Source organism: Halichoerus grypus, chromosome 6, assembly GCF_964656455.1.
Source record: "Halichoerus grypus chromosome 6, mHalGry1.hap1.1, whole genome shotgun sequence".
NCBI classification, from domain to species: domain Eukaryota; kingdom Metazoa; phylum Chordata; class Mammalia; order Carnivora; family Phocidae; genus Halichoerus; species Halichoerus grypus.
Window position 1 is genome coordinate 40,272,196 of NC_135717.1, and position 21,500 is coordinate 40,293,695.

The 21,500-nt window shown below is 56.8% G+C and overlaps 1 protein-coding gene across 1 annotated transcript in view; it reads right to left on the bottom strand.

Annotated features, from left to right (window-relative positions):
• Positions 1-2,710: 2,710 nt before the first annotated feature.
• The window catches only part of RAB11FIP3 (RAB11 family interacting protein 3), an 85,715-nt gene continuing 66,925 nt past the window's right edge, over positions 2,711-21,500 (bottom strand). Inside the window, exons 6-14 of the mRNA XM_036083487.2 lie at positions 17,553-17,588; positions 13,269-13,362; positions 12,358-12,461; positions 8,343-8,483; positions 6,059-6,140; positions 5,127-5,264; positions 4,768-4,923; positions 4,441-4,581; positions 2,711-4,360 (exon numbers count right to left, since the gene is read on the bottom strand). Of these exons, the coding sequence (XP_035939380.2) occupies positions 4,247-4,360; positions 4,441-4,581; positions 4,768-4,923; positions 5,127-5,264; positions 6,059-6,140; positions 8,343-8,483; positions 12,358-12,461; positions 13,269-13,362; positions 17,553-17,588 (1,006 nt within the window). The 3' untranslated portion in view covers positions 2,711-4,246. The remainder of the gene's footprint in view (positions 4,361-4,440; positions 4,582-4,767; positions 4,924-5,126; positions 5,265-6,058; positions 6,141-8,342; positions 8,484-12,357; positions 12,462-13,268; positions 13,363-17,552; positions 17,589-21,500) is intronic.

Here is a 21,500-nt window from a genome sequence, read left to right on the forward strand (position 1 = left end):
ACTCTCCAGATGCTGCAGCAGGGATGGAGCTGCTTCCTGAGTGCTCTAAGCAGCAAGCTTGTGGGGACAGAGAGCTGTTGAGTGACTTGGCCTGCCCTGCGCTTCCTCACCTGCATGAAGGTGACATGTGGCCTCTGACCTCGTGTGGCTGTGGAATCACATGATGGGAGAGAGTCAAGGGCCATCTCCTGGGGGGGGGGGGGGCGCGGCAGGGCTCAGTAACCACAGCTCCCCTTCCCTGCCCCTTCCAATGGACACTGGCTAGGGTGGCTGTTGGACTGGTGTCCACAGCCCTGTAACCTCCCAACAAGAGAAGCAGCTGAAACAGCTGAGATCCCTGTCTGCTCACTGCAGTTTTTCAGAGCCACAGCCTACACGGGGGTAAGGAGCATTCTTGCCCTCCCCAGAAAGGGGCCAAGGCCTCTTGTTGGGGGAGAAGCCGAGTCACCACAAGAAGGCCTCAGGAGGAGTCTTCAGGACTGGAGTTGCTCCGTGTCCGAGAGGAGGGAGTTGACCAAGGGTTGGGAAGGGCCGGACACAAAGCCCTGTGCGTTGGTTCGAGCGTCCCCGTGTGCCCGTGCTGTTCTCAGCATGGACTAGAGATTCTAATGGGATTTGGGCTCAGGGACCCTCAGGGGTGGGACATGCATGCTGGGGCCAAGGTGGGTCAAGTGCAGGACACCTTTGTGCTGAGAGCTGTGCAACCTGTGCTCTGGCCAATTTTAAGGAATGACCCATCATTGCCTGCTTTGCGAACCGCCCCTCACCCCCCATGCCTGGCTTAAACAGGACAGCAAATGCTCATATAAGGTAAAAAGTAAGGGCCCTTCCCAGGGCCTCCATCTGCAGGTCTCTGAACTGCCAGCAGGTGGAAGGGCAGGTGCTGGGGCAGCCAGGCTGGGAGCAAACATGGGCACCCTTCCTTCAGCATGGCTTGGTTGGAGCAGGGCCAAGGCAAAGGGCTGGGCGGTGCTCGAGGGACAGTTGAACCACGACAGCCATGCACCCACCCACCAGTAGCTGTCTTCCTTGCTTTGTGCTCCTCCATCACGCAGGACTGACGAAGACTTGGAAGGTTCAAGCAATCCTCTACCAACATGAGCTGACCTGAGACAGGATTAGCCCCGGGGGGCCCTTCCTGGCTGGCAGTGGGCACTGCCGTCTCCATTTATGGTGGATTTCCAAGTGTTCTGCGGCCCCACCGTGTTCCAGTGGATAACTGTGTCTCCCCATTGGACTGGGGACCTTCATAGGGCCAGGGCAGGGATCTCAGCATCGGCTGCTGGTGGGGCCAGACTATGGATAGGCCCCCACGTTTAAGAGCATAAATGAAACACTTGATGGAGCTAGGCCCCCTCCCCACTTTCAGCTTCTCCTAGGCAGAGATGGGCCCTGCAGGCTCCAGACGGGCAGACAGGGTAGGTGGAAGGCGGGTGTCACCAAGTGCGCCCAGGCTGGGGACCAGGCTCTCCTGGACCCTCACTGACCTGAACTTGCCACGGCAGCACTTTGGCACTCCTAGGGCTGAGCAGGCCCTATGTGCAGAGCTCCAACAGGAGTCTGGGGTTGAAGCCTGCACCCCAAGCCACAGCACAATGCCATCCATCCCGGTCCACGAGTTGTGCCGGTCCCACCTGTGGGCAGCTGGGCACAAGTCCCACTGATGGGCTTGCTAACGAGAACGCGTTGGTCTGCCTGTTTAGGGAAGTACCTGCATGGAGCATCAGGAGCACAGGTGGGAGCCTGGACCTTTACATACTCTCCAGACCCCGGAAAACTAGCCGGGAGGTGGCTCTGGGCAGGAAGTTGGCCTTGGACATGTCCACACCCCAACAGCCCCCCAGGTTCCCGCTTCATTGCAACCTACACAGCATCCAGGTCTCCCAGGCCTGACCTTGGTGACCCTTTGGAGTCCTGGGGCCCCTGCTCACCACAAGCCAGGCCGTGTCCACTCACCACCGCCCTCAGGTCGTTGGCCCCATAGGCCAGCATACCTGGGGTCAAGCCCCTTCAGTGCCCTGCTGGGTGGCTAGGGGTGGGGTCCTTGGCCTTCTGTGGGCCTCAGTTGGTCCATTTGTCTCTAACATGCAGCTAGCTAGCTCAGTGTGAGGGAGGTGGTAAATGCATGATTTGCTGCTCCCGTGGATGCCTGGGCTGGGGAATCAAGTTTGGGGACTTTGGCTAACAACTCCCACTTCAAATTACATATGCCCACTTACCCAAAGAACCTTCTCACGGTCCTCCCCGTGACGACGGTGGTAGCTGAGCTCTCCTCCCCAGCCCTGGCCACCCAGCCCGACCTTCTTCCTCATCTTCAAGCCAAATCCTGCCAGAGCATGTGCTTTCAGTTTGGGTAATCTGCATGACCCCCGCAGGCCTTTTCATCATCCCTGATTACATGTCCCACGGGGACATCGAGTCCCAGACCTGGGATGCAACCCCTCAGCCCAGCCTGCATTCAGCTATGTCCTACCGTGAATACCTGTGACCCCAAAGGCCCCATCACATGGCCCCACCCCAGGAGGGCCCCTCGGCTGAGCTCTGCTGGGGGTCCAGGCTGGAGGTGCAACCCTGGGACCTCCGGGAGGGGTCAGCTTGACCAGGTCTCCTGCAGAGCTCACATGGTACACAGCCCCCCCAATACCTTGGGGGGCCAGGCCCATGGCACCCCACCCAGCCCCCAGACCCCACGGAGGAAGAGGCCGGCCTCTGTGTGTATAGACAGCTTTAATCTTCAGCCAGACTGTCCTGGACTTGCCCTTCAGCATCCAGGCCACCACTGCTCTGCCTGAAGAGTCTTTCTCAAGGGGAAGGAAACAGAGTCACTGTGCAAGTAGAAGGCCTGGGTGTCTGTGTGAAACATCTCCTGGCAATTCATATTTACAGTTACAGGACCGCTGAGTGATGGACAGAAGCAGACCCACGTCTGTGTCACCAGGGCAGGGCTGGGCACGGAAAGCAGAGTTCCAGTATTTATTATCATACATATATATATATTTTATGTGTATACACAGATAGTTTTCTCTCTTGGAAGTATTAAAAAATTGATCAACCTTCAATCTATAAAAAATACCTACTCTACATGATAGAAAAATCTCTCCTCCAAGTTTACACTGATTTACACCCAAGGCTTTCCCCAAAATGTACAATACGAGGCAACGTCTTAAATCTTAGTGTAGAAGGTGGGCCACATGGAGGATGGAGGGACGCAGGGCAACACGCACGCACGCACACGCACGCACGCACACACAGTCTGTGTGCGGGGTCTTGACCCACCCGGGAGCACCCAGGGGCTCCTGGCCGGTGCTCAGGCTCAGGGTGCAGCCCCCACGATGGTGCGGGGCCTGGCAGTGGGGGCACAGAGCCAGGCAAGGAGCCCCCACGCTGCCGGGAGGGCCCTGTTCTCTGCTCTTGATCTCTGTACGGAGAGAACCTGCAAAACCCAGCTCAGGGAAGGATGGCCACTTCAACAACTTCAAACTCCCAGAGGAAACGTGCTTCCAGACACGTGGACTCTGCCTAGGAAACCGGGACTCACCTGGGGCAGCTGAGATCTGCCCAGGGAGGGGGACTCCAGGAGGCCGGGAGGCCACACGGACAGGGAGGCAGTTTCTCACCAGGATGCTGCCTGCACCTGGGGTCAGCCAGTGACATCCACCCTGTCCGGAAAGCATGCTCCACGTGGGGAGACTCTCAAGTCCTGATTTCAGAGGGGAGGCTCCTGCCCCAGCCCCCACGGGAGTATCTGAGGCTGGACTGAAGTGCCCCCTCTGGATGGGTGACGGCCCCAGGAAAGCTGGGACCCCCGCAGCTCCTAGCCAGACCCTGACGCACACCGCCTCGCCTGCCTGTACTTCCCAAATCACCACGTCTGGCGAGAGGGTCCTGGGGCCTCTGTGCCGTGCGGGTGAGGGGCCCTGAGCAGATGCACACGGCAGCACCCCGGTGGGGATGTATCCTTCCTTCCTTTCCTGATGGGTAGGGCTGCAGAGGGGTCTGCCACACGGGAGGGAGCTCCCAGAAGGGCTCACCTAGAGCCTGAGACGTAGTCTCCGCATCTCTGCAGAGAGCAGGCCCGGCCCCACCCTCTCCTGCGTGGGCCCCGGTCCCAGGGCTCCCGTTCTTCTCCCTCTGCAGACCCGTTGTTGCACCCCAGCCCAGCCACTGGTCTCGGCCGTGCGCGCGCCGTGGCCATCTCCTGGGTGCAGGTGGGGTCCTGGGCCCACCAGGCTGGGCCTTCCTGCCTCTATTTGACCTCCAGGATGGATGGGTTGGTCTCCATGATGGCCACGATGATCCGGTCAATGTAATCCTGCAGGCGGAAGTTTATCTCCTCCTGCTTCTGAATCGCGTCCATGAGCTGCGGGAAGAGCAGCGTCAGTGCTGGCTTGGTGCACAGACTGGGACACATCTGGGTGGCCGGGCCTGGATGGGCCTTACCTCATCTCGGGAGACGGAGCTGATCTCTGCAGCCAGGGACTCCGAGAAGGATGTGGAGAAGAGATTCTTGGCGCCCTGGATGCTCAGGTTGATGATCTGCCCGTTGAGCTCATCATTCTGCTCCTTCAGGTTTCGGTTATCCTGGGTGGGGGACACGACAGCAGCGTCCTTCCTGGGGCCGTGACCCCACTGGTGGCTGAGCCTGCACAGGGACTGGCCAGAGTGGCTTCTGGCTCAGGCACCAGCAACCCGCCCCCTCGCATGTGCCCCGCCCCACGCTGGGCTCCTGGAAGTTTCTGCAGGGTACAGGGGTGTGTCTGCCCGCACCTGCTTCAGCCTGCGGACCTCCTGCTCCAACTCGCTCTCTCGTGCGCGGCTGTTGTACTCCTGCAGGCCCATGCTGCTGCCCCGGCCCTTCCGCTGCTCGGCCTCCAGCTTGAAAAGCTGTAGGTGCTCCAGCTGCTTGCGCAGGTCCTCGATCAGCTGCGGGCAACCTCGGGGTGAACAGGGCTCCAGGCACCCGGGCGGCAAGGACTAGCTCAGCCCTCAGCTTCGGAACCTCTGGGTCAGTCTGAGCGCCATTTCCAAGTAGGATGACAAACCCCTCACGCCCAGCAGCCCTGCCCAGCACGTCACCACACGGTTCCCGGCCTCGGGTCTCAGGACACAGAGGGCGACATGCTCACCTCCTGGGTTGCCTCCTTGTCCCTCTGGAACTGGTGCCTCTCGTGGCTCAGCCTGTCCCCCAGCTTCCTCCTGTTTTCCTGCTCATCACTGAGCCGCACGGACAACTCTTCAATCTCATCCAGCAACTTCTGCTTCTCCTGTGGAAGCAAGAGACTTGCTACGGACATGCCTGCCTGCCGCCCCGTTCCCACAGCTTTCCTGGCTCAGTCCATAAAGGCTGCGTCTAAGCCACCCCATCATGGCAGAGGTGCACACACCTCTGGGGCCATGCTGACCCTGACCACCACGCAGGCAGGTGGGCCTGTGGTGCTCCGGAAGGGGCTGGTTGCACAGGACACAGGGACGGCTTCTCAGGGGAGGCAGGGCAGGGACGACCTATGCAAGAGCAGGATCTGACCCACAGCTGCTCCACGGGAACTGCTCACAGGAGCCAGAGCCCATGTGGTCTTGGATGTCCTCAGGGTTCAGAGCTTCCCAGGGACACTTGGCAGGGAGGGGAGGATGGGGATGGAGAGGCCTTTCCAGTGAATACCTGCAGGACAGGGCATGAGGGGTCCAGCTGAAGTTGGCCCTGAATTCAGCCACAGGTTCATCTCAGCTGAACCTCTGGACCCAAGGATCCCGCGTCTGTGGGAAAGCTGGGAAGCCAGGCAGGGACCAACATCTTCCAACAAAGTGACGGCCAGGCCCAAGCTGTCCTTGTCCCCACCCCATGGGGCCTGTGGGCCCAGGGCCATCAGCTTGCTCTCTAGAGCAGCACGGCTTCCTGGCCTGTGGTCACACCCTTGGCTGGCTGTGTGGCTGTCCCGCTTTAGAGAACCCCTCAGTTGCAGATGGTGGAAGAACGCGCTCAAGCTAGCCTGGCTGATCTCATGCCCACATATTACAGAGCTGGGCCCCATGTGCTCAGCGCTCCCAGCTGACCACTCACCTCCTCCAGGCGCTCAATGTTGGCCTTCAGACAGGGTGTGCACGACCTCAGCTCCCCATTCTCCTCGTCCAGCTGCTGCAGCCTGAGACACAAGAACAAGGCTGGGACCTCATACCCAGGAAATGTGCCTCCTTGAGGCAAGGGAGGCCCACTGTCTCGGCAGCCCCACCAGGAGTCACCCGGGACCCACAGAGGCTCCCCAAGACGCCCCAGTCCTTACGCACCACTTCAGTACTCTAGGCCCTAACTTTTCCTTAAGCCAGGACGGTTATTAAATACACTTTGGGTCTGGGGATACTTGTGGGTTTACAAAACAGTTGTAGACATAGTGCAGAGTCCCTGTGGACCCCGGCCCCGTACAGCTTCCCGCATGGCATCTGCTCATCACTGTGGTGCCTTTGCCACAGGCCACACAGCCACACTGGGATATACCAGTCACCAAACCACAGACTTCATTTGATTTCCCACCAGTGCCCCTTCCCACCCCAGGGCCCCTCCCGGGGCCACACTGCACTTTGCCACCTCGTCTCCTTTGTCCCCTCTGGTCTGTGGCAGTCTGGAGGCCTTTCCCAGCTTTTCATGACCTTGGTCGTTTTGAGCAGTTCTGGTCCCATATTTGGTCCGATGCCCCTCACATTGGGTTTGTCTGGTGATGAGATGGGTCACAGAGGCGAGGCGCCCGTGTTATCCGATTGGGTGCCTGAGTCCACATGACTCGCCGCCGGCGATGCCGACCTGGATCAACTGGTGAAGGTGTGTTTCCAGGTGTCTCCTCCCGTGTGTTCCCTGTCCTCTGGAAGCCCGTCACCGGGCCCGGCCCGTGCCCCAGGGGAGGGAGGACTCAGCGCCACCCCGGGAGGGGCATCTCCACGTATCGGGAATTCCTCTGTGAGGAAGGTTCGTGTCTTGTCTCCACGTCTTCGCCAGTCCTCACACTGAGTTGGGCTCTGGGTTATGGTCCAATAGTATCATTATTAGCGTGTTACTCAAAGTGGTCCAGCTTTGACCATCAGGAGCCCTGTCAGCTGCCCCATCGCTGTGTGTAGATACGTGCTTTTGTCTGAGCACTTCCCTACTTTCTGACACGATGAGATGCTGCAGGCTCCGCTGGCTTCTCTCCCATCCCAGCCACAGACTCAGCCCCTTCTCCAAGGAGCCCCTTCTCCTTTCCACAGTCCTGTCCATCCTGTCGCCTTCTGCGGTCCCCTGTACTGAGTAAGGGTCTTCCTGTGCATCACAGTGGGCTGGGGCCACACTACAGAGGCCCCTGTCCTGGGCTGACCTCAGGGTGCTGACCTGCCCCGCTCCAGCCCCAGGTAACTGCAGGAGGCTGACAGGATCCAGCCACAAGGAGCAGGCAGCAGGTCTGCTCAGAAGCACTGACGTGGAGTCCTGCCCTGTCCCCCGAGGGCTTCATGACACCTGGTGTACATCACCCCCTCCAGGCTGCTGTCCTGCTCAGAGCCGCAGGGGAGAGGCTCCAGCACACAGAGACGAGGAACACACTGAACCACACTGTGCCGAGGCCCAGGAAAGAAGGTCCCCCAGCTGCCCAGGCCTGGCTGTCCCCGGAGCAGCACCCACAGCGTCTGCCTACAGGTGGCCTCTTCCCTTCCCCGCTGGGAGATGTGCGGGCTCGCTCTGCCCAACAGCACCCTGTGCTGCCCCTCCAGCCGCGAGCCTGCGTGGGGGCTGCTGTCAGTCTCCAGCTTCTACTGCGTGTTTCCTGCAGGGTGCGCACACCCATGTGCTGTTTTTCCCCACTTCTCCTGACTCTTCAAAGGCTCCTAACTCCAGATAAGCAGAAAGGGACTCCTGTCAAGTCTCAAAAAGGACCGTTGCTCTGATGGGGAGAACATGGACAGCAGAGAGACTCAAAATGACATCGTGGAGGGTCTGTGTTCGAATTCTGATCTTGAGCAGTGTTACAGCTCTCCTCAGTGGGTTTCCCCCTTTCTCTAAAAGCAGCTCCAGGGGCACCTGGGTGGCTCAGTTGGTTAAGCATCTGCCTTTGGCTCAGGTCATGATCCCAGGGTCCTGGGATCGAGCCCCGCATCGGGCTCCCTGCTCTGCGGGGAGCCTGCTTCTCCCTCTGCCTCTGCTCCTCCCCCTGCTCATGCTCTCTCTTTATCTCTGTGTCTCAAATGAATAAAATCCTTAAAAATAAATAAATATAAATAAATAAATAATAATAAATTAATTAATTAATTTTTAAAAAAAAGCAGCTCCATTCCCAGACAGCAGACCGCCTGGGTGGGGCAGCTGCTGAGGCCGCGCACCCCACCTGGCCTGCAGGCTCTCCACCTCGATGCTCCGCTCCCGCTCCATCTTGCACAGGAGCTCTCGGTGCCTCCGGGCCTCCTCCAGCGCCATCTCGCAGGCTCTCAGCTCCTGCTCCTTCAGCTGCTCCTCGAGGGCATTGGCTCTGTGGAGGCGAAGGGGAGGAGGTAAGAGGCCTTCTGCTCTCAGCCCCAGCGCCTACCTGGAGGAGGGGCAGCAGAGGCGGTGAGACTCCCATCCACAGCTCTGCTCAAGGACGGTTCTGAAGCAGAGGCTGTGCCCCCAAGACCGCTTCTGCTTCCCACACCGGCACCCAGGGCCTCCGAACCGTGGTCTCCGTCGCTTTCAGGCCGCTCACCCCCATCCCAGCATGTGGGCAGGAGCCCTCCCAGGGGCACAAGCCCACCAGGCGCCCGCCTCCAAGAGGACCCTGCAACGACACTTCAGGCTGCACACGCAGGTCACCCATGGCAGAGGCAAGGGCAAGCGTTAGCGAGGAGGCGGACAAAGGGAATGTTCACATGGGGGCCCTGACCCTGGCACCTTCCAGATCACCACACCCGCCTGCAAGAGACAGGAACTGACCATCCCAAAGAGAAGGGCTCCAGGCCCTGCCCACAGAGCCCACACCCCCAAGCTGTCCACGCACACAGGGCTTCTCAACCTCTTTTTGGTGCCTCACACCTAAGGGTGAACAGAGTACCAAAGATCACCAGACTCCATAGGAAAGGAGTCGACATAAAGCGGCCAAAGCCATCAGAGAAAAAGGACCCCTCACAGGAGAAAGCCCTGTAATTCACACCTCAGAGCGAAGACACCACTTCCAGGGAAATAGGAGCAGAACATCTGAAGGAGATTTAGAAAGTGATTCTTAGAAACTGAAAACATGAGAAGAAAAAATTTTAAATTCCGTAAGAGTTGAAGGAGAAAACCAAGAATATTACATTTTTATTTTATTATTTTTTAAAATATTTTATTTATTTACTTGACAGAGAGAGAGAGAGAGACAGTGAGAGAGGGAACAGAAGCAGGGGGAGTGGGAGAGGGAGAAGCAGGCTTCCCACTGAGCGGAGACCCAGATGTGGGGCTCGATCCCAAGACCGTGGGACCATGACCTGAGCCAAAGGCAGACGCTTAACGACTGAGCCACCCAGGCGCCCCTACATTTTTGAAAAGAGGAAAATGGGGTGCCTGGGCAGCTCAGTCAGTTCAACGTCCGACTCTTGAGCTAAAAGTCCAGGTCGTGAGATGGAGCCCTGTGTCAGGCTCCGCGCTGGGTGTGGAGCCTGCTTAAAAAGAGGGAAATGACGGAATTAGAGAACAGGAAAGTAAAGAAAATGAGAAGAAACTTCCAGAAGGTCTAACATATTTGATCAACAGAAGTTCAGACAGATAAAGAAAAAGAACAAACAGGGGCACCTGGGTGGCTCAGTTGGTTAAGCGACTGCCTTCGGCTCAGGTCATGATCCTGGAGTCCCGGGATCGAGTCCCGCATCGGGCTCCCTGCTCGGCGGGGAGTCTGCTTCTCCCTCTGACCCTCCTCCCTCTCATGCTCTCTGTCTCTCATTCTCTCTCTCTCAAATAAATAAATTAAAAAAAAAAAAAAAAAAAAAAGAAAAAGAACAAACTGTACAGAGAAATAATTCTAAAAACCTTCCCGAAGCTAAGGGGTATCTTTGAGATTTAAAGGTTGGAACCCATGTGCCAGCACAGGAAACGAGGCCCTCCCAGCATCCAGGGTGAGAGCCCAGAACCCACAGAGGGCACCAGCGCCTGCCTGCCAGTTTCCTTGGAACCCTGCCTCCAGCTATGGCTCCAGACCGAGCCACACTATCAGTGGACGGACACACTCCAGACACACGTGGCCTCACAGAACCTACTCTGCACTCTCCGCCAGGCAACCATCCGGGGGTGCTCTCCGCAGACAATTAATGAGCAAGAAAAGAAGAAAACATGGGATCCAGAAAGCAAGAAGCCAAGCACGAGGGGTGCCTGGGGGGCCCAGTAGGTTAAGCGTCTGACTCTTGGTTTTGGCTCAGGTCATGATCTCAGGGTCCTGGGATTGACCCCAGCATTGGCTCCGCACTTGGTGAGGGGTCTGCTTGGAGATTCTCTCTCTGCCCCACCCCCTGCTCATGCACACTCGTGCTCTCTCCCTCTCGCTCTAAAATAAATAATCTTAAAAAGAAAAAAAAAAGCCAAGCAGGAGAACCTGTGTGGGACAGCCGGGAGGCAGGGGAACCGGTGCGGGACTGCCGGGGAGCAGGGGGAACTGGTGCGGGACTGCCGGGGAGCAGGGGAACCGGTGTGGGACTGCCGGGGTGCTGGTAAAGGGGTAGTAGCCATGCAGCAGGCTGGCGACAATGTGAACCCTGGGAACCCTCACGAAGCAGCAGAAGCATGTTGTTTTTAGGAGAACTCAGGAAACAGCCCAAGAAACACCCACAGGCTTGGACGTGCCAGGCCCTGGGGCACAGAGCGTGAACTTTCCACTCCAGACGTGGATAACTGATGATACATGGATAACTGATAAGTGCCTTGAGATCAGATGGAGCCTCACCAGACAGCTGGAGAAATGAGTGTGGTGGCACATCCAGGTTTCACTGGACGCGGACAGGGAGGGGAACGCAGGTCTCCAGAGATGCAGCAAACGCTTGGCTCAGTGCTAGAACCAAGGCCCTCCGCGAGCATGCTGACCTTACCCCCAGTTCTGCAGCAGGACCACGCAGGCAGGCCCTGCTGGGAGAGCCTGGACAGTGCGCTGTGTCCAGCCCAGGCTCCTGACTGCACAGACGACCTGCTTGTACTGTGTAAGTGACGTATGGGTGACGTCTGCAGTAACAACTCATTCTAACTCAGCCTCCAAAGAGCAGACTGCCCGCCCAACACTGGAGGAAGGTCAGGAAAGTCAGTGCCGTCCAGGATGAAAGCTTCACAGCAGGAGCCAAGTGAGGGCATCGGGCCTGTGTCCAGCCCTGCTGGAAGCACACCTGCTGGATGCACTTGGAGTCCACCTGCTTGTGTCAGGGGCAAGCACACGGAGGCTGCGAGGGGAGGGGCCCTCGCCTGAGGTCACAGAGTGTATGGCAGAGCCTCCTTCACGCCCCCGGGGCCTCCCCACCATCTGTTTGTGTCCCCATGACACCAAGCTGCAAGCAGGCACAGCCCAGAGAACTGAGGCTCCTGAGCCAAGCTCCTATGCTGCACGAAAAATGTATTCCCTTAAACTGGGCGTGAGACTACATGGCACGACCCGTTCCAAAACCCAGACAGAACAATGGTGGGGCAGGTCACGCCACTCCCCCAGTGACGCACTGTCCTCCTCAGTGTGGGACCCAATCGGGCCAGACTGTGCGTCGTCGGTCAGCAGTTGTCAGTCTATTCATCTGTGCTGCTAAGTGGCTGCAAGAACCCGCATGCTTCCAGGGTGGGTCCCGCTCCCAAGTGCAGGGGGCTCTGGGGGCCCTGCCCTCCACAGCCCCTACGTGCTGTCTCTGAAGTGACCGGTGCCTCAGTGTCCTCCCCTGTGAGCTGGTACAGTGGTGGCACCACCTCACAGGTCACAGGGAAGGGGACAGGGGATGATGCACGTGCCCCAAATACAGCACTTGTCACAGCAACAAGTCCATTCCAGGCATGTCAGGGTCAGGATGGGTTCTCAGAATCGGGGACCCGACTCGGGGCCCCCATCAGAGAGTCCCAGTGCCCCTCTCCCCACGCGGCCTCCACCACCACGAAGGCCAGTCTCTACCAGGTGCTTGGTGCGGGCCTCACTGCTCCCGAGATGTGAGGTGGTGCCTCCCCTTACACCTTCCTCTGGAGCCTGACAAGTGTCAGGGGAGAGTGCTGAGTTGGAACTGCCCCCCGACCTGGCTCCCAGCAGCTGGTGGAGGGACAGCTCCAGAGGTGAGCCACACCCTAGTGGCAGCAAGACTCTGCTCTGTAAGGTGCAGAGGGCTGCAAGGAGTGGGCTCTCACACTGATAGGCACCCATGACCACGGAGGCCCTCCTGCCTCACCTGTGCACAAGCTGGAGGTTCTCCTGCCTCAGCCGGCTGTGCTGCTCCCCATTGGCAGCAGTGTCCTTCTCCAGCTCCGACACCCGCTTCTCCAGGAAGACAACCTGGGGAGTGACACAACGGCTTCAGAATCGGGATGCAAGACAGCCTGCATTCCCAGCCAACTGTTTCGGGGGTAGTGTCCACTAGGCTGGAGTTGGATCCATCTCTTTAGTGGAGGAGGTGAGCGGGGGGGGGGGGATGGGAGGAGGTGAGCAAGGGGGGGGATGGGAGGAGGTGAGCAAGGGGGGGGCATGGGAGGAGGTGAGCATGGGGGGACGGGAGGAGGTGAGCATGGGGGAGGGGAGGAGGTGAGCATGGGGGGACGGGAGGACATGAGCTTGGGGGCACGGGAGGAGGTAAGGGTGTGCTGCCACCCCTTCTCTTCACCTCTTGCTGAGCTGGCCCTCGAGAAGTCTGGGGCCGCTTCCACAGCGAGGCTGCCTGGTCCCAAGGCACCCACCCCACAGGGCCTCTCTGGGAACTCTGATTCCACACGTGGTCTGGCTCTGTGATCACCACCCTGAAACCCTGAGCGGCCGAAGGTCCTGCCTCCAGGGTCCAGGTGAAGGGAGTCTCTGAGCGTCAGTGCACCCGGATGGGCCCACATCTGACCTCTCCGTTCCCGCTCCGCGCATACCAGGAAATGTTCCCTTCCATCCCATGGCCACTGGGCCTCTAGGAAACTTGCTGGACAATGTCAGGACTGGTGGAGGATCTAATTAGCCCCTGATGGCACCACTACCACCCCTCACCCAACCCCTCACCCCACGTGGCCTGCACCATGATGCCGCAGCACCCACAAGCGCCCTAAGACCTGGCTGTGTTATCAGTAGGGGGCCTTCCCTCCGGCCCTGCACCCCGGGGCCGACCTTATCAGCAATGTCCTCTTCCATGCCGTCCACGGGGTCTGGGGCAGGGTCCTGCAGGGCATCCATGGTCAGGGCCCCTGACTGGTGCAGGTGCCTGTGGAGAAGAAACAAGAGGCCAGTCCAGAGAAGGCCCTTCAGCAGAGCAGAGACAGAAAAGACGATGAGTTCTGTAAACATGAAGGTTTCCAGGTCAACCTGAGAACCAGAACCCAGCAGTGCGGGCCCAGGCCTCCACCAAAGGGGTCCCGGCAGGACGCTGTTACCCAAGGGCTGGAGAGAATCCCCGTTGCTCTTTGGAACCTGACCTCCCGGCCTCCTTCCCTGGCAGCTAACGGGTGAAAGTACTTTGTCCTGGGTAATAAAACATGACTTCATTCCTCTCTGTGATAGGAAATAATCTTGTCTTCCGCCACGGCCCGTGAAACATTACTTCAGGATCCTGACTTCCATACGCAGCGTCACCCACATGCACTCTTGCTACTTGATTTTCAAACCTACTCGTTGTGGCAGTAACAGTGAGAGACCGGGGGTCTCACCCAGAGTTTCTCCTGGGGTCGAGCTTGGAAATGAACCATCCTCTGCAGCAACAGCTCCAAGGGCCCAGCACCAGGGGCCACAGGGCCCCTGCCCCCCTGGGCCACACCGGGTGCTGTGCAGCCCAGGAATCCCATGGACCTGTGGAAACCCCTGCCTTCACTCCTTAGCTACTGGCCCCCTCGCAGGTGCTCAGCAAACACATGTTTGCAGTCCCCCTAGAGACAGTCTTGTTGGCTGTGGGGACACTGTATCAGCTCTAATTTCCTTTCTCTTAAAATTCTCAGATCATTTGCCCAGAGTGCCAGTAGCACGTCTACCTGTGCCGACCCAGGCTCCCAACGCAGCAGCCTGATGTTCAGAGCTGTGTGGCCTTGAGATAGACACTCATCCTCCCTGAGCCTTACTCTCCCATGAAATGGGGATCAAAAGCCATGACAAGGTGTAAATGAGATTTTATATATAAACAGCTCCTGTTAAGGATATAACACAGAATAAGAATTCAATAAAATGCTATTAAAAATTACATTGCAGATCTCTACGTTATTAAATGTATGAAGTTCTACTTTCTTTTTAGTATTGACTGAGCTTGTGCATTTCTTAAATTTTTTCCAGAAATGTTCTAAGGGGAACAAAAAAGAAGGGCACCTTTACCCCTGGGGATCACAAGTCCCTGGATGTGTCCTGGGTGAGACACTGAAGCCAAACGGTCATCCTGTTTTTGTCCAGTTGTTGCTTTTAAACGCCCATGACTTTGGCCCCAACAAGAGCTCCTCATGTCACTCCTAGGGCATAAAACTGCCCACCCCAGACCCAGAGACCACCCTGCAGAGAAGCCACAGTCCAAGGTCTGTCACCCCCTCCTGAGCTCCTACCAGGAGCTCACAGCACTTCCCAAGGGCTGAACATGGGACAGGAAGGTGGCAGCCGGCATGTGGCCACTTTAGGCACATGCTGAAGGGGAGGGCCTTGATTACGTCAACCCACCCCAACTCGGGAGACCCAGCAGGAGAGGGGGCTGTGGGAGATGTCTGATACACCCCCCAGAGCGCCTTCTGCCCTGTGGGCACCCTTGGCCCTGTGGCGGTCCCGCTGGTGCCCCCCTCCCACCATGTCCTGAGGCCAGCCCTGTACTGGCGCCTCCAGGTCCTTGCACGCACACTGATCCCACAGCCACTTCCACGTGGGGTAAGCACACAGCCAGGTCACAGAGGCCAGAGGTGGTGGGTCCAAACCCCACGATCCAGCTACAGTGCCGCATGCAAAGGCCTGAGACACCGTGAAGAGTGAAAGTGCCAGTTATTTTCAGTTCCCTTAGAATTCTAGTGCTGGTTTTAAGTGCAAAATGGCAGCAGATTACAACTGTGTGCATGTGAGTGTGTGCATGTATGAGTGCGTGTGCATGAGTGCGTGTGTGCATGTGCATGAGTGCGTGTGCATACAGACTGCGGAATACGCTCCGTGGGTGAACCGCAACTATAAATACCTACAGACTGGGCTTTTTCATACCAAAGCCTATCTGTGAAGGGAAGATCACGTTCTCAGAGGGTGTTTCAAAGAAGCGGGCAGACAGAGCAGACAGCTGAGGCAGCACGGGCCGGGGACTCCAGGGCCCATCCACATCCTGGACGTGGGAGGCTGGGCAGAGACTTTTACTTTCCCTCGTTGCAGCCCCTGTAGCGTCTCTGGGGTGGAACATGGGTGTGGGGAGGAGGAAAGCAATGCTAACTTGTAATCACCGTGTGGTTTGGAACAAACATTATGTTCCTTGGAGTCTGGATGCTCCTCTACAAGGGGGATGATGAGAACAAGTGCAGAGGAGGGTTGATGACCTTCACCTCTGCTTCTGCTGGGTCCTAGGCCCCTAAGATTACAGAAAAAGAAAAACAGAAGGTTCACAGGCCACAGACGAGAGAAGAGGTGTAGGAAAGGGGCAGGAGGGCTGCAGCCGACCAGAGAGGCCAGCACCTGAGACTGCACCCTCACAGAGGCGGAGCCAGACACCTGGGCCCACGGGCGGCAAACACACAGCCCAGCCCAGATCCTGAAGCCTGACAGCCAGGCAAGGGTTCCTCTGGGACGGCAGCCGGCATGGAGCCTGTCCGCACACACGCCAGCCAGAGGCCACGCGGCAGCCGTGGGCAACCACTGCACCGTGGACAGAAGCACCAGCCCCAGCTGTAAGGGAAACTCTACCAAGAAAGACAAGGACAAGAGATGGGGAGGAAGAGCCTGTGGCCCGTCAGAGGAGGGGCCAGAGCAGAGGGCCACAGGGGCAGCAAGGATGAGGTGGTCAGGGCCACAACCAGGAGTTTCAGAAGGAGGACAGGGGCGGATAACGCTGTCAAACAGCTTGAGAAAGGTCCCCAGGACTAAGGGGTGGGAACTCCCACATCAAACAGTCCGTCTGTCATTCTGCACAGCATAATTAATGGGAAGAAGAACTCACAAGACTCACCGTAAAGTTTCTGAACTTCAGGGATAGAGAAAACATCTGAAAAACTTCCAGAGAAAAGGTCGCAAAGAAAACCAGAAAGCTTCAGGGCTCTAGCAGCAGCCCTAATGCTGGAAGGTACCGAGTGGTGCCTACGAAGCTTTCATGCGAGGGGTTCCCAACCGGGAATCCTAGACCAAGCCAAAGGATGGGAGGAAAGGACCCAGCAAGGTCTCAAAAATGTATCTCCGGGGGCGCCTGGTTGCTCGGTTGTTAAGGGTCTGCCTTCGGCTCAGGTCATGATCCCGGGGTCCTGGAATCGAGTCCCACATCGGGCTCCCTGCTCCGCAGGAAGTCTGCTTCTCCCTCTGCCTCTCCCACTCTCTCTCTCTCTCTGTGTCTCTCATGAATAAATAAAACCTTTAAAAAAAAAACAACAACCCAAAAATGGAAGACGGGATCAGGGAGTGAAATGACAAGCCCTGAAACAAGTACCGGAGCGCACGCGGGGGCTGCAGGACCACCGCCCACAGCTGCTGAGCGGGTGCAAATGCTGGAGGCCCTGGGGGTGGCGCCCAAACAGCTGCAAGGGCGCCGCGAAGAGGCGAGGCGAGTAGCCACAGCACAGCCATTACTGACTCCAGAAGACCACTGGTCTGAGAAAGGAAGCGAGTGAGTGTTACGCAGCGTCCTGGGAAGGACGTGGTCATCGGACAAGCCTGTGAAAACCGTCCTCAGAGCCAGCCTGGCAGGGGCAGGGCACTGGTGTGCGCTGCCATCTCTCACTGCAGGAAGCCAACAGGTAGACCCAATGCTGGAAAGTGGAGAAATGGCCACAAAAGCGTATTCTTCAGAAACTCAGCCTTAGGCATGCCTCCTCCACCTTCTCCTCACCTTGGAGAACCGGTGGGGGCGGGAAGAGCAGGGCTGCTGGAGAGGCTGACCCGGACCCCAGACCTGGGCTCTGCCATGACCCTCGCAGATGCTACCATGGGCTAGCAGACAGCAGACACACAGGGACACCACCAGCCCCTCCCGGACCTTATGGCAAAGACTTGGTAAGAAGGGCGCAATGCCAGAAGCTTTCAGCACAAACCTCCCCGTCACAAACCAGGGTCTGCTCACAGCGGTGGAGATTCTTTTCAGAACCCATCCCCGAGAATTATTTTCAGTCCCAAAGCACGAGAAGTAATTTCCAAAGATTTAAAAAAAAAAAGTACCTTGGAGAATGGTATTTTCCAAACATGTTTTTAAAGAGTTATGATCAGTGATACATTTCAGAAGAACATCTCAGTAAATAACGACGGGTCTCCTACCTTGCCACCTTCCTGCTGGAGAGCCGTTTCGCTGGACTGTGCAAAATCAAAATAAACAGGAAAATCATGTCAGAGAACAGACAGGGAGGAATGGGAGGAAACAGGAAATTCAGGCTGAAGAGATACGGGGTTGGGGGCATGTTCACAGGCATGCAGCGCCTGCCCCCAAGGCCAGCACCATGCACAGAAAGGCCTGCTCAGCAAAGCATTCAGGGACACGGGAGCAATCTCAGGGCCTTGCCAAGGCCTCAGCAAGTCACATTATTCCACTCCCACAGAAATCCCAGACAGAGCCACGACCAGACCTCAGCTCAGAGGTCGAGCTCAGCACCGCACCCACCAGTCGGCTGCACTGGGTCGAGCTGCTGGCAACTGCCATGCCCCAAATGCATACCCTCCAACTGCTTGGCCATCAGAGGCCCCCACAAGAACTGTGACACAGGACTGTTCTGTGTCAGCAAAGTTCTGTCATCAGCTTTAACTTAGGCACTGAAACCGCAGGGTCCAAAATCCTGCCCAGGCGGTGACTTAGAGGACTTTCCTGCAGCCACTTCAGGGCAGTAAATACGGTCAATTACATATCGTCCAGCTGATAGAATCGTCTGCAGTGGCAAAAAAGGCCAAACTTACCTTGTCTCTCATTTCTCAAGTCCAGAGTTGTTGTTGTTTTAAGATTTCATTTACTTATTTGAGAGAGAGAGACAGATGGAGAGCGTGTGTGAGAGAGCACGGGGGGGTGGGGCAGAGGGAGAAGCAGGCTCCCTGTTGGAAGTGCAACATGGAGCTCGATCCCAGGACCCCCGGATCATGACCTGAGCTGAAGGCAGACGCTTCACCGACTGAGCCCCCCAGGCGCCCCCAGTTTTATTTTCAATGTAACTGCTAAGCTATGGGCCTCAGCCCACAAGAAGCTGCCCTCCCTCCCAACACCGGGAACCAGCCCCATCCTGCCTCCCTTCAGCGTGCTATCTCAGATACACCTACGACTCCCTCATGGCTTGGGGAGAAAACTCTATCTGAGGAGAAACAGGTGCTGTGTCAGTTATGGATTTACGGCCTCCCACCTCCACACTCATCCTTCCTACTTGTTCTGTGGAAATGGATCCGGGCCCCTTTCCAATTCTTCCTTTGCAGTTTCTACCAGTAGAGGGTGCTGGAGGGCCCCCACGTGTCCACATGTCCTCTTGTGCTCAGCTACATCTGGTCCATCTCACCCCAGAGCCTGCCCCGCGGCTCCCCGTATACCGGCGGCGTCCTCGCAGCTCCACGGGCAGTTCTGCCACAGACCGTCTCTGCTGAGGCCCCTCCTGGTGAGGCTTTCTGGCAGCCAGAGGGCAGACTTCCATCAAGTTCTAGAAGGTAGGTTCCCAACAAGTCCCGCCGGTGTGGCACCAGGGGGGGCATCTGCTGCCCATGGCCGCAGCCAGGCACCGGGCAGCAGGTGGGCCCTCAGGGCCAGGTGGGCTGGCTGCCCCTCAAAGCTGCTGTTCTGGCGAGCCTCCATCACTCTCAGCAGCCAGCGCCTCATCACTCAGTCCCCAGTTACGGTTACTCAGTCTTTATTAAACCCTCCTTGTTCACACTACTGTCCTGGCAGGACCCCGACTGACACCCCAGACTTCATCCTAATAGCAGGGGGACTCGGGACACAGTGACCTCGCAGGGACCGCACCACCAGTCCAGTTTTGAGGTTTATAATTGGAAAACAGACCTTCTTACTCTTGATTTCTTAATATTCTTGTTAATTTCTACATAATGAATTTTTTCAGAGAGGCTCCCAGGTACCTGGAAAACAGGATCACTGTAGGCATGTTCTGAGGTTCACTGGGTAGAAAATATATTTGACAAGGCGCCTGGGTGGCTCACTCGGTAAAGCGTCTGCCTTCGGCTCAGGTCACGATCTCAGGGTCCTGGGATCAAGCCCCGCATCGGGCTCCCTGCTCAGCGGGGAGCCTGCTTCTCCCTCTTCATCTCCCCCCTGCTTGTGCTTGCTGTCTCTCTCAAATAAATAAATAAAATCTTTAAAAAAGAAAAAATATAGGGGCGCCTGGGTGGCTCAGTCGTTAAGCGTCTGCCTTCGGCTCAGGTCATGATCCCAGGGTGCTGGGACTGAGCCCCGCATCGGGCTCCCTGCTCCGTGGGAAGCCTGCTTCTCCCTCTTCCATTCCCCCTGCTTGTGTTCCCTCTCTCGCTGTGTCTCTCTCTGTCAAATAAATAAATAAAATCTTTAAAAAAAAAAATAAAAAAGAAAAAATATATTTGACATCAAACCTTCCAGACACAGTTCGGACTGAATCACGTTTTACCATCCACAAACCAAAACCAAATATATTTATTTTGTGGCAATTCCATGGAAACCAACAAGCAAGATTTATATCTCCTTAACTTCAGTGTTTGGGAGAAATTTCCCAACAGTTGTGTTGTGATTACAGTAACGATTTTAATGGCATATGAACCCACCTCGATAGGGTCTTCCTCAGGGAATGGCTGAGACTGGACACAAGGCCCCATGAACTTGCCAGCTACACTTAGCCCCGTCCCAGGCTCCCCTCAAAAGGCCCGGCAGAGGGGGTGCCTGGGTGGCTCAGCTGGTTAAGCGACTGCCTTCAGCTCAGGTCGTGATCCCAGGGTCCTGGGATCGATCCCCACATTAGGCTCCCTGCTCAGCGGGAAGCCTGCTTCTCCCCCTCCCTCTGTGATCTCTCTCGCTTTCACTCTCAAATAAATAAATAAAATCTTAAAAAAAAATGACTTAAAAAAAAAAGGCCCGGCAGAGGCAACTATGGCCGTCCTGTGGCAGGTTCTCAGCACAGAAAAGATCACTCCAGAAATGAGAGATGAGATACATGTCTTTGTGCTAACTCTCAAATACAGACATGGCATTCCTGTACTCGAACCCACTTAAGTAGGACAGCAGATCTCCATATGGGAAGCATAGGAGACCCCTCCCCAGCCAGGTGGCGGGACCTTCCTGGAGCACTGAACACCCAGCTAAACACACACTATGTAAAATAAAAGACTGGTTTTCCCTGCAATAGACCCAGCAGGTCTTTGAAGCCACTAAATGCCACATTTCCCCCAAGTCTCCCCGGAAGGCTAGGTTCTTGTCAGTACTACCGGGACCTCCCCGCAGACTCCCCTTTGAAGCTGCCAACTGGCCACAAAGAAGCCTCCCCACTCGACTGGGTATTTGCTGGAGTCTAGCCTGTGTTGTGGGTGTTGCACAGAACATAAGGAAAGGGGCTAAAGACATTAAACGTGCTGCACTGGAATGAGAGGTAGGTCAGCAGGTACAGCAGGGTTGTCAGCCACAGGGACCCACCAGGCCACTATGGCCGCCCTGTGGCAGGTTCTCAGCACAGAAAAGATGTTCCATGTAAGGACAGGTCTTCCATGTAAAGACAGGCTGATACGGGACTCGATCCTATGACTCCAGGATCATGACCTGAGCCGAAGGCAGTCGCTTAACCAACTGAGCCACCCAGGCGCCCTCAAATCAGTTTTTAAAGACCAAATGTTACTTTAAAATTTCACAAAGCCCTTTCGTGTGACTCTCAGTTAAAGAAATCTTTTAGTAAGATTGAGACAGTATCTGTTTCTTTCACACGCCGGACTTCCTCATGCAGGACACACAGCATGTGAAGGTAGTTCCCTCCCGTGGGGTCAGAAGCAGTGGCTCGGACTAAGGCATGCACACACAGCAAGGGGGCAGAGTGCACCAAACACAGGCTCAGCACATGCGGGGAGGGGTTGGGGGTGGGGGCAGAGGAAGGGTCCCGCTGCCTGCACACTCGCCTTTCAGCTGCAGTTCGGCCCGGCCCAGGCCCACCAGCCGGCACTGCGGTTAACTAGACCCTCCCTCCCGCTTAACAAAGAGCAAGGCCAGGCACTACTCAGTTACCTATTCTTTTCAAGATCATTCAGGCGAGCAGAAAGATCCTCGAGGCG